General features: G+C 43.7%; 2 protein-coding genes across 3 annotated transcripts in view; both read left to right on the plus strand.

Moving 5' to 3' along the window:
• The window catches only part of LOC116956853 (uncharacterized), a 40213-nt gene extending 38958 nt beyond the window's left edge, over positions 1–1255 (plus strand). The window contains exon 11 of the mRNA XM_076054930.1: positions 1231–1255. Within this exon, the coding sequence (XP_075911045.1) occupies positions 1231–1255 (25 nt within the window). The remainder of the gene's footprint in view (positions 1–1230) is intronic.
• LOC142906628 (uncharacterized) overlaps positions 1–15359 on the plus strand; it is a 90664-nt gene that overhangs the window by 4309 nt on the left and 70996 nt on the right. Inside the window, exons 2-4 of one of the 2 annotated variants that reach the window (XM_076054849.1) lie at positions 1277–1456; positions 3647–3691; positions 4507–4585. In XM_076054849.1, the coding sequence (XP_075910964.1) occupies positions 1409–1456; positions 3647–3691; positions 4507–4585 (172 nt within the window). In that variant the 5' untranslated portion in view covers positions 1277–1408. The remainder of the gene's footprint in view (positions 1–1276; positions 1457–3646; positions 3692–4506; positions 4586–15359) is intronic. The other variant, XM_076054850.1, reaches the window with a different exon arrangement.

A 15359-nucleotide genomic window follows, 5' to 3' on the forward strand; every position in this document is an offset into this window, starting at 1 on the left:
GACTGGTACCAGCGGTGTCAAGATCGGCCTCTGTGGAGGAGGCTCGTGAAGGATGCTACTGGGCAGTTGGAGGCAGTCGCCCTCCAACAACAACGGAGGGCGGAGGAGCGACGCTCACAACAGCGAGCGGAGCGCCGGGTGGCTAAAGCACAGCAGGTTGGCACAGTAGGGGGCACAGGTGGTGCATCAGCCAGTCATCTCAGTCAGTCGACCCGTGGCACCTGGGTCTGCCCCGTGACCTCCTGCCAGCGGGCGTTCGATACTTCACGTGGCCTCAGGGTGCACATAGCCTGGCACAAGCGTCGTGGTGACGTCACCGCCACTTAGTGGCGAATGGCGGTTGTTGTTGTTGTTGTGTATATGTATGTGTGCCTGTGTATGTGTGTCTGTGTATGTCTTTGTATCTGTGTGTATGTGTGTGTTTTTGTGTGTGTATCTGTGTATGTGTACGTGTGTACGTGTCTGTGTGTGTATGTGTCTGTGTGGGGGGGGGGGGGGGCACAGGTGGTGCATCAACCAGTCATCTCGGTCATCTCAGTCAGTCGACCCGTGGCACCTGCTGGGTCTGCCCCGTGACCTCCTGCCAGCGGGCGTTTGACACTTCACGTGGCCTCAAGGTGCACATGGCCTGGCACAAGCGTCGTGGTGACGTCACCGCCACTTAGTGGCGAATGGCGGTTGTTGTGTTGTGTCTGTGGATCCCCCTAATGGAACATCTCCGCCGGTTAGAAACATTTAGGCTGGCATGCCTCTGATCAATCCTGGGTTTAACCAGGCTGGATTGTGTGAGGAGCTCACAAATCCTTGAAAGATCTGGGCAAGGTCCCATCGGTGAGCTCATCCGGTCGGCAAGGTTGCGTTGGCTGGGCCATGTAGCCCGCATGCCCAATCACCGCATGCCCAAACAGCTTTTGTTCGGCCGGATCGAGGGGGCTAGACGGGCGCGACACGTGCTAGAGAAGAGATGGAGTGATGTGGTACAGGAGGATGTGGAGCTGAGTGGACTTGCCGATGACTGGTACCAGCGGTGTCAAGATCGGCCTCAGTGGAGGAGGCTGGTGAAGGGTAGCCAAACCTCACACCACCATGCAGGGGCCAAGATGTGGAATGCAGCTTGACTGGTTTTAGCAACACTGCGCTGCCGAGCAAACACCGTGCGATCTCCCTTTCTCTCACTCTCGTGTGATTGTGTGACTACGCATCTCCTCGATCGCTGCTTTCTGTTTTCAGGGCCACCGACGACGCCGATCAGTAACCACTTCGCTCGTTCTTTCAGCTCTCTCTTCAGTCGGTGCCGCTTAAGCGACCGCACGGGGAATGTCCCAGAGCGGCTTGGCGCAACCGACAGGGAAGAAGTCGCAGCGCAGGGGAAGGAAAATCACTGACGGCGGGCGGAGGGGCCTAAAAAATGAATCTTCCATCGTGTTTCATCGCCTTTCAATCGTTCGCGACGCTGGTGAGTGAACTTACGCCACAGAAGAGTTTCAGGACAGAGCAGTTTATTTAGAGTTGCCCTGTGAGCTAAGAAGCTCTTGAATGGGGTTGCATCCACAAACCAAACTGTAAAATAAAAAAACGATAGCAACAGGTCTCAAAAAAATTGTAACTACAATAAATACATCATTAGACCTCCTTTGCCAGTACCAACATATAATAAAAGGGTTTTCCTCCTTTTTTCTGGCAACGCAACTGAAACCTATTTTTACTTGGAATAATGTCTTCATTAACCACAATACGTGTGGTCAAAATCAACTTTGATAGTGGCATTGTCATTGAGCTGTACGCCTTTTGGCGTCCTCTGGTCTAGCACCAATTGAGACGAGGCTCAAAAGAAAGCCGTCTCTGGTGTGGACCAATCAGTTTCAAGGACAATGCATCATATTATATTGTGGTTAATGCAGTAACATGATTCTTTGTAAAAAAGGTTCAGTTTTGTTGCCAGAAAAAAGGGGAACCCCCCTATTATACAATAAATACAGCAATTAAAAAAGCCCAATTTGTTTTTACCTAATTATTAATTATCTTTCTACTAAAGCGAACATTAATATTAGAGAAACATATTGCAAAATAGTGCATCTAGAGTGAGGAATAAGATTTGTTAAAATATTGCAAAACAGGGAATAGAAACGCAAACCAGAGAACGCCTGATGTGGTCTGGGGACTGTTGTTGTTGTCTTGGTGTGGTCTGGGACTGTTGTTGTTGTCTTGGTGTGCTCTGGGACTGTTGTTGTTGTCTTGGTGTGGTCTGGGGCTGTTGTTGTTGTCTTGGTGTGGTCTGGGACTGTTGTTGTTGTTGTCTTGGTGTGGTCTGGGACTGTTGTTGTCGATGATAGCAGAGCCACAGCCAATCAACATCAATCAAACTCAGCCCCACTGAGTGGATGATAGCAGTGTAGAAGCGATCACGGGGATATTGGATTAACCGGAGCAACCCATTTCTTCAAGATTAAGCAGCGTGTGACCAGTAAATTATTATTTCCAAGATATAAAAGTGTATAACTGTTTTTAGATTATACATTTGGGCTGAAGGAAAAAATCCAAGAGTTATTAATTTGTCAAACTCGCGTAGAACTGCATGCGGATAACCGAGAGCTTAAATACTTTATTTATATTTATAAATCCACGTCGAGTCGCATGCTTACCTTTTTCACTACTTTCCACTCCTATCGGTGTGTGTGTTGTGAGTGTATTGTGGGTGTGTGTGTTGTGAGTGTATTGTGTGTGTGTGTTGTGAGTGTATTGTGGGTGTGTGTGTTGTGAGTGTATTGTGTGTGTGGGTTGTGAGTGTATTGTGTGTGTGTTGTGAGTGTTGTTGTTACTTGCTGAGCCCCGTGCAACACTGCTGGTCTTCTGTGACAAAGCGCTTCATAGCTCATCGCATGCCTTCCCTCCCTCCCTCCCTCAACAGGGAAATCGCTTTTTGCTGCACTTGCCTATAAGCTCCCCCACCCCTCGTTCCCCAAACTGCACTTGAACAAAGTGATTGATGTACGTGGTTGACCTAAAGGCCACGGCCGTACCTGTTGCACTCACTTAAGATAGGCCCTGTCTGGTAAATAAAAACAGTTTTAGTTTAGCCTATGGGCATATATGTGCCTCTATGGGCATCCATTAATCTCTATGGGTCTCTATGTATGTCTGTGGTTATCTTTGAATCTCTATGAGCCGCTCTGGATCTGTGTGTCTCTTATGAGTCTCTAGGTGTTTCGCTGGGTCTGTATGTATCTCTATGGGTCTCTGTATCTCTATGAGTCTCTATGTATCTCTATGGGTCTAGATTATTTGGCTGCCACTATGAATGTCAACGTCGTGATGATATCAGCCACTTGGTTGAGCTGCTATCATTGGGTGCGGTGGCCAGGGGTCGCTTCTGAACATATTTAGCAGCTCAGTGGTGGCGGCCTTACACCTGGTTAAAACAATACTTATTTTTTAGTTTAGTTTATGAGTCTCTACGCAACTCTATAGGTCTCATTTGATCTCACTACGGATTTACCGCTTCATTATTTATCGTTGTACATTTTGTGCATTTTTTAATATTTGGAATTTGAAATGGATGCAGTTTAAGTTTAAATTGCGTATTTTGAGAACGTGTTGATGGACATGTGCATAGTGATTTTTTTTTTACTTCTCCTGTGCTCTGCAGATACTTCCCTCTAAAAGTGCGACGATCAGCAATGGGCTCCAAGAGGTAAGGTGCAAACAAAAATGTGTGGCCAACAGGAATATTGTAGGGCTCATCAACTTCCCCCCAGTATCTTTAAGCACCCTAGATCACTTTTCAAGCGGGATGATTCACGTGAACATTACGTCCAGCTCAGCACTGACACCCATTCACATCAACCCCACTGTATGTGTCGACTATTGACATGGGATGGGCAGGGTTATAGCCAATTCCAGTAACCCACCATTAGCCACGAAGTGATGGTGACGTCACCATGGTGCCTGTGCCAGGCCAGGTGCACTTTGAGGCCACGTGAAGTGTCGAAGGCTCACTGCTGACAGGGGTCTCGGGACAAACCCCGCAGGTGCCATGGGTTGGCTGACTGAGATGACCGATAGATGCACCACCAGCTGGAGATGTTAACTACCTTGCCAGATATGCAGAAGGGCGTGTGTTCGATCCCAACCCTGACCTCACGTGAGCTAGGAGATGTTAACTATCTCACTCGGTATGGACAATGTTGTGGGTTCGATCCCAGACCCTGATGCCTGCAACTGTATATTTGAAATCTGCGTCTCTCTCCCCGTTGTTGCGAGGATTATTGTCCGGGGTCCTCTGGTTTTTCTCTCCCACATTTAGAATCAACATCACCACGCATTCTGAGTCTTTGTTCGCTGATAAAAAATAATCCTAAGTGATGATGACATCAGCCACTTGTGATGGCAAGGGTCGCTTCTGAACAAAAGAGCCACTATACAGCAGCTCAGTGGGGCCTCGTTACACCTGGTAACATAAATTACTTTGGTTGTTACATTATCCTCGTATTGAATTTTCTTTCCAAGCAGGTTATCAAAGGCGGATGTAACGAAACAACGCACTACTTGTCAACACGTGGCTTCTGTTGTGAGCTGTGCCAAGCAGGTAACGCGCACAGACCGAAAGGCCTGACTCAAATACCACCATCGAAAGGTTTGAATGTAGATACGTTGAACTTCTTGTAGCTAAACGTGGCTAATCGGAGGTGCGTTATTGAGTCTGTGGGTGGTGTTGAATCTATATGGGCAATGTTAGTCTATGGGTAGTGTTGAATCAATATGGGCAGTGTTAGTCTATGGGTAGTGTTCAATCAATATGGGCAGTGTTAGTCTATGGCAGTGGTTCTTAACCTTGTTGGAGGTACCGAACCCCACCAGTTTCATATGCGCATTCACCGAACCCCTCTTTAGTGAAAAATAAAATGTGATTTTTTTAAAATTCAAGACGTAGATATGTTTTTTACTGGTACACAAAATGAGCCGTGCATGAACATTACCTTGTTCAAAGAATAAAACCAACACAATGCATAAACTCACAACAAATTACATACCTGGAAACCAATGTGACTTCTGCTGTTGCCTTTGAGAGATCAGTTCAGATATGCGTGGCTTCACCTTGGCAAGTGCCACTCTCATGTCATTTTCACAGCAAAGTCTGTTCCTTTTCTTCGTTTTTATGTCCAGCATCCTCGAAAAGGATTGCTCACAAAGATATGTTGTAACAAATGGTATAAAAAAATCCAGGGCTTTCTTAGCAATAACTGGATACTTGTTCATTTGTCGACACCAAAACGTTGAGAGCGTTGTTGTTCTGAAGAGTTGCTGTTGAACCTGGCTCTGCTGAATTTCAATGATTTCGTCGAGGAATTCATCATTGACATCTGCTGTTTCAACAGCAAACGTGAACGGCTGTCTCACCCATGCTGGATATGACTCTCTTGTAGGGAAATATCCGTCGAGAGACTTTGCAAGCTCATCTAAGTGCGTGGCAATTGTTTGCTTCAGTTCCGTGGATACAGAAATATCTCCGATTCCAGACACATCTTCGATCTTACTTGCACAGTCGTCCAGAAGCGGGAAGTTTGCGAAGTTATTGTTCTCTGTTCGTCGTTTCCATAACGGTAGCTTTTTTTGAAAAGCCTTCAGGTGTTCTTCCGCTTCCATGATATTGACTCCACCACCCTGCATCTGCTGATTGAGATGATTGAGAGCTGCGAATATATCAGCCATGTACGCTAAAATGAGAATGAACTCAGGATTTTTGAAGCAATCTGCATGGCAGTGTTGGTGCTCTTGCAAAAACAGGGCTAATTCCACACGCATGGCAAAAACACGATTCAGCACCTGTCCCCGGGATAACCACCGAATATTAGAATGGAGCAGAAGTACCTCAAATTCAGAGCCCATTTCTTTACACAGCTCACTGAAGATGCGGTGCCTCAGAGCACTTTTTCGCACATAGTTCACACATTCCACCACAGTTTTTAATACTTGTCATTTTTGGAGGTAAAGTTTTTGTTGCCAACGCATGCCTGTGCAGAATACAATGCGTCACAATGATGTGTGGTGCATCGGCCTTTACTAGCGCACCAAAACCAGACTTTCTTCCCAGCATGACTGGAGCTCCGTCCGTACAAACTGCAGAAACCATATCCCATGAAAGATTGTTGTCTCTGAAGAAGTCATCCACAAGCTTCTTCACATCGGCTGCCTTCGTTGTTGTTGTAAGAGGCTTACAAAATAAAAACTCTTCTTTTATCATGTCGTCTTTCACATAGCGTACAAAAACAGCAAGCTGGCTTAGATCAGAAACGTCTGTGGTTTCGGCGAGTTGAAGGCTGAATTTTGCCGGGCTTGAAATCAGATCCGCGACTACTTGAGCCAAGATGTCTTTACTCATGTCTTCTATTCTGTCACTGACGGTGTCATTTGAAAGGGGAATTTGGGATAATTTACCTTCGGCCGCTGTTCCGAGTATCAGATTCGCCATCTTTAATGCAGCTGGTTTCACAAGTGTTTCACCAATGGTGTGTGGCTTGCCCTGCTTTGCGATCAGGTAAGCAACTTCGTACGATGCTGTCAGGATCGGTTTGTTAACAGGTACAAATCCAAGAGCAGGCAGAGTGGCCCTTTCATCGAATCTGGCTCTCTTCACCCTGAATTCAGCAAGTGTTGTGTTCTTGTATTCCCCGTCTCCATGCAGCTTCAAGAAGTGTTCCTTTAGTTTTGCCGGTGCAAGACTAGAGTTGCTCAACTTGGCGTTGCAAATCATGCAGATAGGACGCTCACTCCCATCACGTTCCGTGATACATGAGAATCCATGTTGTACATATTCGTCCGACCACTTTCTTCTTTTGCCCGACATAGTATGGATAACATATTAAAGAAATCACACGACGTACGACAACAACAGTCACACGTTGACTACTGAGTACGCACTAAATTCCCCGCAGCGCTGATTGGCCAAGCAGTGTAGCATGATCATCTGCAGCCAGTGATGGCCAAGCGGGCCGTGTGTGTCATCAAAAATTTACACAATAATTCAAGTGTGTCCGGACCTCCGTGGCGGGGGCTCTGCCGAACCCCTGAGATCGACTCACCGAACCCCTGGGGTTCGATCGAACCCAGGTTAAGAACCACTGGTCTATGGGTAGTGTTGAATCTATATGGCAGTGTTAGTCTATGGGTAGTGTTGAATCAATATGGGCAGTGTTAGTCTATGGGTAGTGTTGAATCAATATGGGCAGTGTTAGTCTATGGGTAGTGTTGAATCTATATGGCAGTGTTAGTCTATGGGTAGTGTTCAATCAATATGGGCAGTGTTAGTCTATGGGTAGTGTTGAATCAATATGGGCAGTGTTAGTCTATGGGTAGTGTTGAATCTACATGGGCAGTGTTAGTCTATGGGTAGTGTTGAATCTATATGGCAGTGTTAGTCTATGGGTAGTGTTGAATCTATATGGGAAGTGTTAGTCTATGGGCAGTGTTGAATCTATATGGGCAGTGTTAGTCTATGGGCAGTGTTGAATCTATATGGGCAGTGTTAGTCTATGGGCATTGTTTAATCTGTATGGGCAGTGTTAGATCTATATGGGGAGTGTTAGTCTATGGGCAGTGTTGAATCTATATGGGAAGTGTTAGTCTATGGGGAGTGTTGAATCTATATGGGGAGTGTTAATCTATGGGCAGTGTTGCATCTATATGGGAAGTCTTAGTCTATGGGCAGTGTTGAATCTATATGGGCAGTGTTAGTCTATGGGCAGTGTTGAATCTATAAGGGCAGTGTTAGTCTATGGGCAGTGTTGCATCTATATGGGAAGTGTTAGTCTATGGGCAGTGTTGAATCTATATGGGAAGTCTTAGTCTATGGGCAGTGTTGAATCTATATGGGCAGTGTTAGTCTATGGGCAGTGTTGAATCTATATGGTAAGTGTTAGTCTATGGGCAGTGTTGAATCTATATGGGCAGTGTTAGTCTATGGGCAGTGTTGAATCTATAAGGGAAGTGTTAGTCTATGAGCAGTGTTGAATCTATATGGGAAGTCTTAGTCTATGGGCAGTGTTGAATCTATATGGGCAGTGTTAATCTAAGGGCAGTGTTGAATCTATATCGGTAGTGTCAGTCTATGGGCAGTTTTTAATCTGTATGGGCAGTGTTGGATCTATATGGGGAGTGTTAGTCTAAGGGCAGTGTTGAATCTATTTGGGAAGTGTTAGTCTATGGGCAGTGTTGAATCTATATGGACAGTGTGAATCTATGGTAGTATTGAATCTATATGGGCAGTGTTAGTCTAAGGGCAGTGTTGAATCTATATGGGCAGTGTTAGTCTATGGGCAGTGTTGAATCTATGTGGGAAGTTTTAGTCTATGGGCAGTGTTGAATCTATATGGGCAGTGTTAGTCTATGGGTAGTGTTGAATCTATATGGCAGTGTTAGTCTATGGGTAGTGTTGAATCAATATGGGCAGTGTTAGTCTATGGGTAGTGTTGAATCTACATGGGCAGTGTTAGTCTATGGGTAGTGTTGAATCTATATGGCAGTGTTAGTCTATGGGTAGTGTTGAATCTATATGGGAAGTGTTAGTCTATGGGAAGTGTTGAATCTATATGGGCAGTGTTAGTCTATGGCCAGTGTTGAATCTATATGGGTAGTGTTAGTCTATGGGCAGTGTTTAATCTGTATGGGCAGTGTTAGATCTATATGGGGAGTGTTAGTCTATGGGCAGTGTTGAATCTATATGGGAAATGTTAGTCTATGGGGAGTGTTGAATCTATGTGGGGCGTGTTAGTCTATGGGCAGTGTTGCATCTATATGGGAAGTCTTAGTCTATGGGCAGTGTTGAATCTATATGGGCAGTGTTAGTCTATGGGCAGTGTTGAATCTATATGGGCAGTGTTAGTGTATGGGCAGTGTTGCATCTATATGGGAAGTGTTAGTCTATGGGCAGTGTTGAATCTATATGGGAAGTCTTAGTCTATGGGCAGTGTTGAATCTATATGGGCAGTGTTAGTCTATGGGCAGTGTTGAATCTATATGGGTAGTGTTAGGCTATGGGCAGTGTTTAATCTCTATGGGCAGTGTTAGATATATATGGGGAGTGTTAGTCTATGGTCAGTGTTGAATCTATATGGTAAGTGTTAGTCTATGGGCAGTGTTGAACCTATATGGGGAGTGTTAGTCTATGGTAGTGTTGAATCTATATGGGCAGTGTTAGTCTATGGGCATTGTTGAACCTATATGTGGAGTGTTAGTCTATGGTAGTGTTGAATCTATATGGGCAGTGTTAGTCTATGGGCATTGTTGAATCTATATGGGCAGTGTTAGTCTAAGGGCAGTGTTGAATCTATATGGGCAGTGTTAGTCTATGGGCAGTGTTGCATCTATATGGGCAGTGTTAGTCTAAGGGCAGTGTTGAATCTATATCGGTAGTGTTAGTCTATGGTCAGTCTTTAATCTGTATGGGGAATGTTGGATCTATATGGGGAGTGTTGTTAGTCTAAGGGCAGTGTTGAATCTATATGGGCAGTGTTAGTCTATGGGTAGTGTTGAATCTATGTGGGAAGTTTTAGTCTATGGGTAGTGTTGAATCAATATGGGCAGTGTTAGTCTATGGGTAGTGTTGAATCTACATGGGCAGTGTTAGTCTATGGGTAGTGTTGAATCTATATGGGCAGTGTTAGTCTATGGGCAGTGTTGAATCTATGTGGGAAGTTTTAGTCTATGGGTAGTATTGAATCAATATGGGCAGTGTTAGTCTATGGGTAGTGTTGAATCTACATGGGCAGTGTTAGTCTATGGGTAGTGTTGAATATATATGGCAGTGTTAGTCTATGGGTAGTGTTGAATATATATGGCAGTGTTAGTCTATGGGTAGTGTTGAATCTATATGGGAAGTGTTAGTCTATGGGAAGTGTTGAATCTATATGGGTAGTGTTAGTCTATGGGCATTGTTGAACCTATATGGGGAGTGTTAGTCTATGGTAGTGTTGAATCTATATGGGCAGTGTTAGTCTTTGGGCATTGTTGAATCTATATGGGCAGTGTTAGTCTAAGTGCAATGTTGAATCTATATGGACAGTGTTAGTCTATGGGCAGTGTTGCATCTATATGGGCAGTGTTAGTCTAAGGGCAGTGTTGAATCTATATCGGTAGTGTTAGTCTATGGTCAGTCTTTAATCTGTATGGGGAATGTTGGATCTATATGGGGAGTGTTAGTCTAAGGGCAGTGTTGAATCTATATGGGAAGTGTTAATCTATGGGCAGTGTTGATTCTATATGGACAGTGTTAATCTATGGTAGTGTTGAACCTATATGGGCAGTGTTAGTCTAAGGGCAGTGTTGAATCTATATGGGCAGTGTTAGTCTATGGGCAGTGTTGAATCTATATGGGAAGTTTTAGTCTATGGGCAGTGTTGAATCTATATGGGAAGTCTTAGTCTATGGGCAGTGTTGAATCTATATTGGCAGTGTTAGTCTATGGGCAGTGTTGAATCTATATGGGTAGTGTTAGTCTATGGGCAGTGTTTAATCTGTATGGGCAGTGTTAGATCTATATGGGAGTGTTAGTCTATGGGCAGTGTTGAATCTATATGGGAAGTGTTAGTCTATGGGCAGTGTTGAATCTATATGGGCAGTGTTAGTCTATGGGCAGTGTTGAATCTATATGGGTAGTGTTAGTCTATGGGCAGTGTTTAATCTGTATGGGCAGTGTTATATCAATATGGGAGTGTTAATCTTTGGGCAGTGTTGAATCTATATGGGAAGTGTTAGTCTATGGGCAGTGTTGAATCTATATCGGCAGTGTTAGTCTATGGGCAGTGTTGAATCTATATGGGAAGTCTTAGTCTATGGGCAGTGTTGAATCTATATGGGCAGTGTTAGTCTATGGGCAGTGTTGAATCTATATGGGAAGTGTTAGTCTATGGGCAGTGTTGATTCTATATGTACAGTGTTAATCTATGGTAGTGTTGAATCTATATGGGCAGTCTTCTTTGGTTCTTTCGGTAAAGTCACGTAGAATGAGAATAAAATAATAAATTGATAAAATAGCTTAGCTGATTGGAGAATATAGAGTTTATTGATAACATTAAGGTAATTTATATTTGAGTTTTTTATTGGTTCACTATATAGTACTGTGAATAGCTCAGATGTGTAGGCCTTGACTTCAACATAGTCATTTTTGTGACCAGTCACTAGCTAATAAATCAGTTATTTCAATGTTAAATTCACCTAGTTATTTCAATGCTAAATTATCCTGTTTGATTTCTACTAAGTGCCTCGGTGAATGTGTATGCTCTGACTTTAACATAGCTATTTCTGTGACCAGTTACAAGCTAATCACTCAGCTATTTCAATGCTAAATTCTATGCTAATTCCTTTGTCAAGGGGTGCCTCTGCGGATGTGTATGCTTTAACTTAGCTATTTCAATGCTAAATTCTATGCTAATTCCTTTGTCAAGGGGTGCCTCTGCGGATGTGTATGCTTTAACTTTTAACATAGCTATTTCTGTGACCAGTCACAAGCTAATCACTCAGCCATTTCAATGCTAAATTATATGCTAATTCCTTTGTCAAGGTGCTTTGTTTCCTCTCACACAGCTTAAAGGTCGTGATCTGAACGTGGCTCTTTCACTCCAGCGCTGTCCTACCAGACAGTCTCGTTCCTTCACCTGATGAAGGCCGCTTGTGTTGTGGCCGAAACGTCGTGAGAATATTGTGTTATTTTATTTTATCAATTTATTATTTTATTTTCATGCTACGTGACTTTACCGAAAGAACCAAAGAAGATAAAATAACACAATAATATTCTCACGACGTTTCGGCCAAAACACAAGTGGCCTTCATCAGGTGAAGGGACGAGACTGTCTGGTAGGACAGCGCTGGAGTGAAAAAGCCACGTTCAGATCACGACCTTTAAGCTGTGTGAGATGAAACAAAGCGCCTTGACAAATGAATTAGCATATAATTTATCATTGAAATGGCTGAGTGATTAGCTTGTGACTGGTCAGAGAAATGGCTATATTAAAAGTTAAAGCATACACATCCGCAGAGGCACCCCTTGACAAAGGAATTAACATAGAATTTAGCATTGAAATAGCTAAGTTAAAGCATACACATCCGCAGAGGCACCCATTGACAAAGGAATTAGCATAGAATTTAGCATTGAAATAGCTGAGTGATTAGCTTGTAACTGGTCACAGAAATAGCTATGTTAAAGTCAAAGCATACACATTCACCGAGGCACTTAGTACAAATCAAACAGGAGAATTTAGCATTGAAATTAATAGGCGAATTTAGCATTGAAATAACTGACTGATTAGCTAGTGACTGGTCACAGAAATGGCTATGTTGAAGTCAAGGCCTACACATCTGAGCTATTCACAGTACTATATAGTGAACCAATAAAAAACTAAAATATAAATTACCTTAATGTTATCAATAAACTCTATATTCTCCAATCAGCTAAGCTACCAACAATAAGTCGTTATATATCACAATGCTATATGGCGAAAAAATGGGTGGATTCTTACCATCAACTTTAGCAACACGGATAGCTACGGGCCCCGTTCAGACGGACGAGTTCATCCATGGTCGGAACAGAGGAGGGGGAGAGAGGCAGCTGCGAGGCGCTATTATTCTCCATGTTGTAAACCATACCATTAACCGTGGTGTGAGAGGTATTAAGAGTCAATGCTGGCAAAAGAGCTGCGGTCTGAAGGTCATCGTAAAATACAATTAATTAAGAACAGAAATGGTTTAAAACATCTTTCCAATGGTTACTAAGCCAGAATCCATCTTCTCGGTTGAAATTGTCTCTGTGCTTGTATATGTGAATGGCCTCATGAACGAAACTCTCATGGTAGCCAGTTGGTTTGCAAAGAACCTCCGTCTTGGAGAAGTCAATGTCATGTGAGCCCACTGAATTATAACAGTGATCTGCCACGGCAGAGGAGTTCGTTCTACCGTGTTTCAAGTCTGCTTTATGTTCGCGGATGCGGTCCGAGATATGTCGTTTGGTTTCTCCAATGTAGCTACTACCACAGAGGCACTTTAGTTTGTAAATGCCCGGGTACTGTATGTCTGGAACAGCATCTTTTACAGATGGAACTAAATCACGGATTTTATGTACTGTGTTGAATCGGACCTGGATCTTGTGTTTATTCAGGATCTTGGAGATCTTTTTAGTGACCCCTGCAATGTAGGGTAAGGTGATGGTTTTGAGTGGCTCCACAAGAGGATCCTTCTTCATGACTGGAGTGATGGCTTTGCGGATTGTGTAGTCGGAGTAACCATTAGCCCTGAGAGCCTGGTGTACGTGCTTGAGTTCACTGGTAATGTGTTCCTGGTCGGAAATGCATTGGGCTCTATTGCATAGAGTCTTGATGAGGGAGTTCTTCTGGGATGGATGGTGGTGGGAATCCGGTTTCAAGTAAGCATCTGTATGGGTAGCTTTCCTGTAGACAGAGTGGCTCATTGAACCATCATGTCTCCTTTTAATTAGGACATCCAAAAAGGGTAGTTTGCCATCTTTTTCGACCTCCATGGTAAATCTGATGGCTGGGTGTATGGAATTGATGTGGTCGCAGAATTGGTCTAGAGCAGGCTGGCCATGTGGCCAGATGACAAAGGTGTCATCAACGTACCTCTTCCAAAAGGTCGGGCGTAGAGTGGCAGTCTGGATGGCGTCAGTTTCAACTTTTTCCATGAATACGTTGGCTACAACCGGAGATAGGGGGGAGACCATTGGGGTGCCCTCAGTTTGTTTGTAGAAAGTTCCATTCCAGGTGAAGTATGTGTTGGTTAAGCAATGTCTCACCAGGGGGGGTACATCAGTATGCAGTCCTTGATGAACCAGGTATTCAATGATAGCGATGGTGTCAGGTACCGGGACTTTGGTGAACAAGGACACCACATCAAAACTGACAAGCAGGTCGTCTGGGGACAGGGAAATGCCTTTTATTGTCGATACCAGGTGAGTAGAATTTAGTACCGCAGAGGTGGTTTTTCCAGTGAAAGGTCGCAGTATATCAGCAAGAAAACGTGCCAGTTTGTAGGTGGGGGAGTTGATAGTAGAGACGATGGGACGAAGGGGTGTATCCTCTTTGTGTATCTTTGGAAGGCCATATAATCTTGGTGGTCTGGCAGCAGAGGGTTTCAACGAGAACTGTTTGATCTCATCAATTAATGCTGTTGAATCAGAGATGATTTTGTTCGTTTTGGTGACCAGGCTGTTGGTGGGATCTCTTTTTATTTTTGTATAGCTGCCATTGTTGAGTAGTTCTTGAATTTTGTTGTTATATTCTGTTTTGTCCATGATGACAGTGGCATTGCCCTTGTCGGCTGAGACGACGACAATATCATCCCTCTTTTTTAATTGAGATAATTCAAAACGTTCGTCTTTGCTGATGTTGCTGGGTGGCAACTTAGCGTTTTTGAGGGTTGCAGCGATTTCAGATCGTGCTACATCTGCAGAGATGTGACTCAAGCCCTTGAGTGCAACGTCGACATGGGCAATGATATCATTAACCGCTAAGTGTCTCGGTGTGACAGCAAAATTTAGACCTTTAGCTAAAACGGATTTCAGACCATCAGAAATGGAACTGTTACTGCGATTAATTACGACTTTGTTGACGTCTATCTTTTCGGTGTGTGGATCCGATTTTTTGCTGGAGAGGTGATTGAATTTGGAAATCAAATTGTCCCTACATTTGGTCGATATAGTGGCAGCCGAAGAGGTAATCATGTTGTCTACATGTTCCCAATCCGATGTAGACATTGTTGATGTCAATTTTAAGTGTGATTTGTAGAGTGTCTTGTCTAACTGATCGAGTTCGGTATGATTTGTACTAAGTGCCTCGGTGAATATGTATGCTCTGACTTTAACATAGCTATTTCTGTGACCAGTTACAAGCTAATCACTCAGTTATTTCAATGCTAAATTCGCCTAGTTATTTCAATGCTAAATTATCCTGTTTGATTTGTACTAAGTGCCTCGGTGAATGTGTATGCTCTGACTTTAACATAGCTATTTCTGTAGCAGTCACAAGCTAATCACTCAGCTATTTCAATGCTAAATTCTATGCTAATTCCTTTGTCAAGGGGTGCCTCTGCGGATGTGTATGCCTTAACTTAGCTATTTCAATGCTAAATTCTATGCTAATTCCTTTGTCAAGGGGTGCCTCTGCGGATGTGTATGCTTTAACTTTTAACATAGCCATTTCTGTGACCAGTCACAAGCTAATCACTCAGCCATTTCAATGCTAAATTATATGCTAATTCCTTTGTCAAGGCGCTTTGTTTCCTCTCACACAGCTTAAAGGTCGTGATCTGAACGTGGCTCTTTCACTCCAGCGCTGTCCTACCAGACAGTCTCGCCCCTT

This window comes from Petromyzon marinus, chromosome 68 (assembly GCF_048934315.1).
Source record: "Petromyzon marinus isolate PM22_M1 ecotype Great Lakes invasive population chromosome 68, UKy_Petmar_22M1.pri1.0, whole genome shotgun sequence".
In the NCBI taxonomy this organism is placed as follows: Eukaryota; Metazoa; Chordata; class Hyperoartia; order Petromyzontiformes; family Petromyzontidae; genus Petromyzon; species Petromyzon marinus.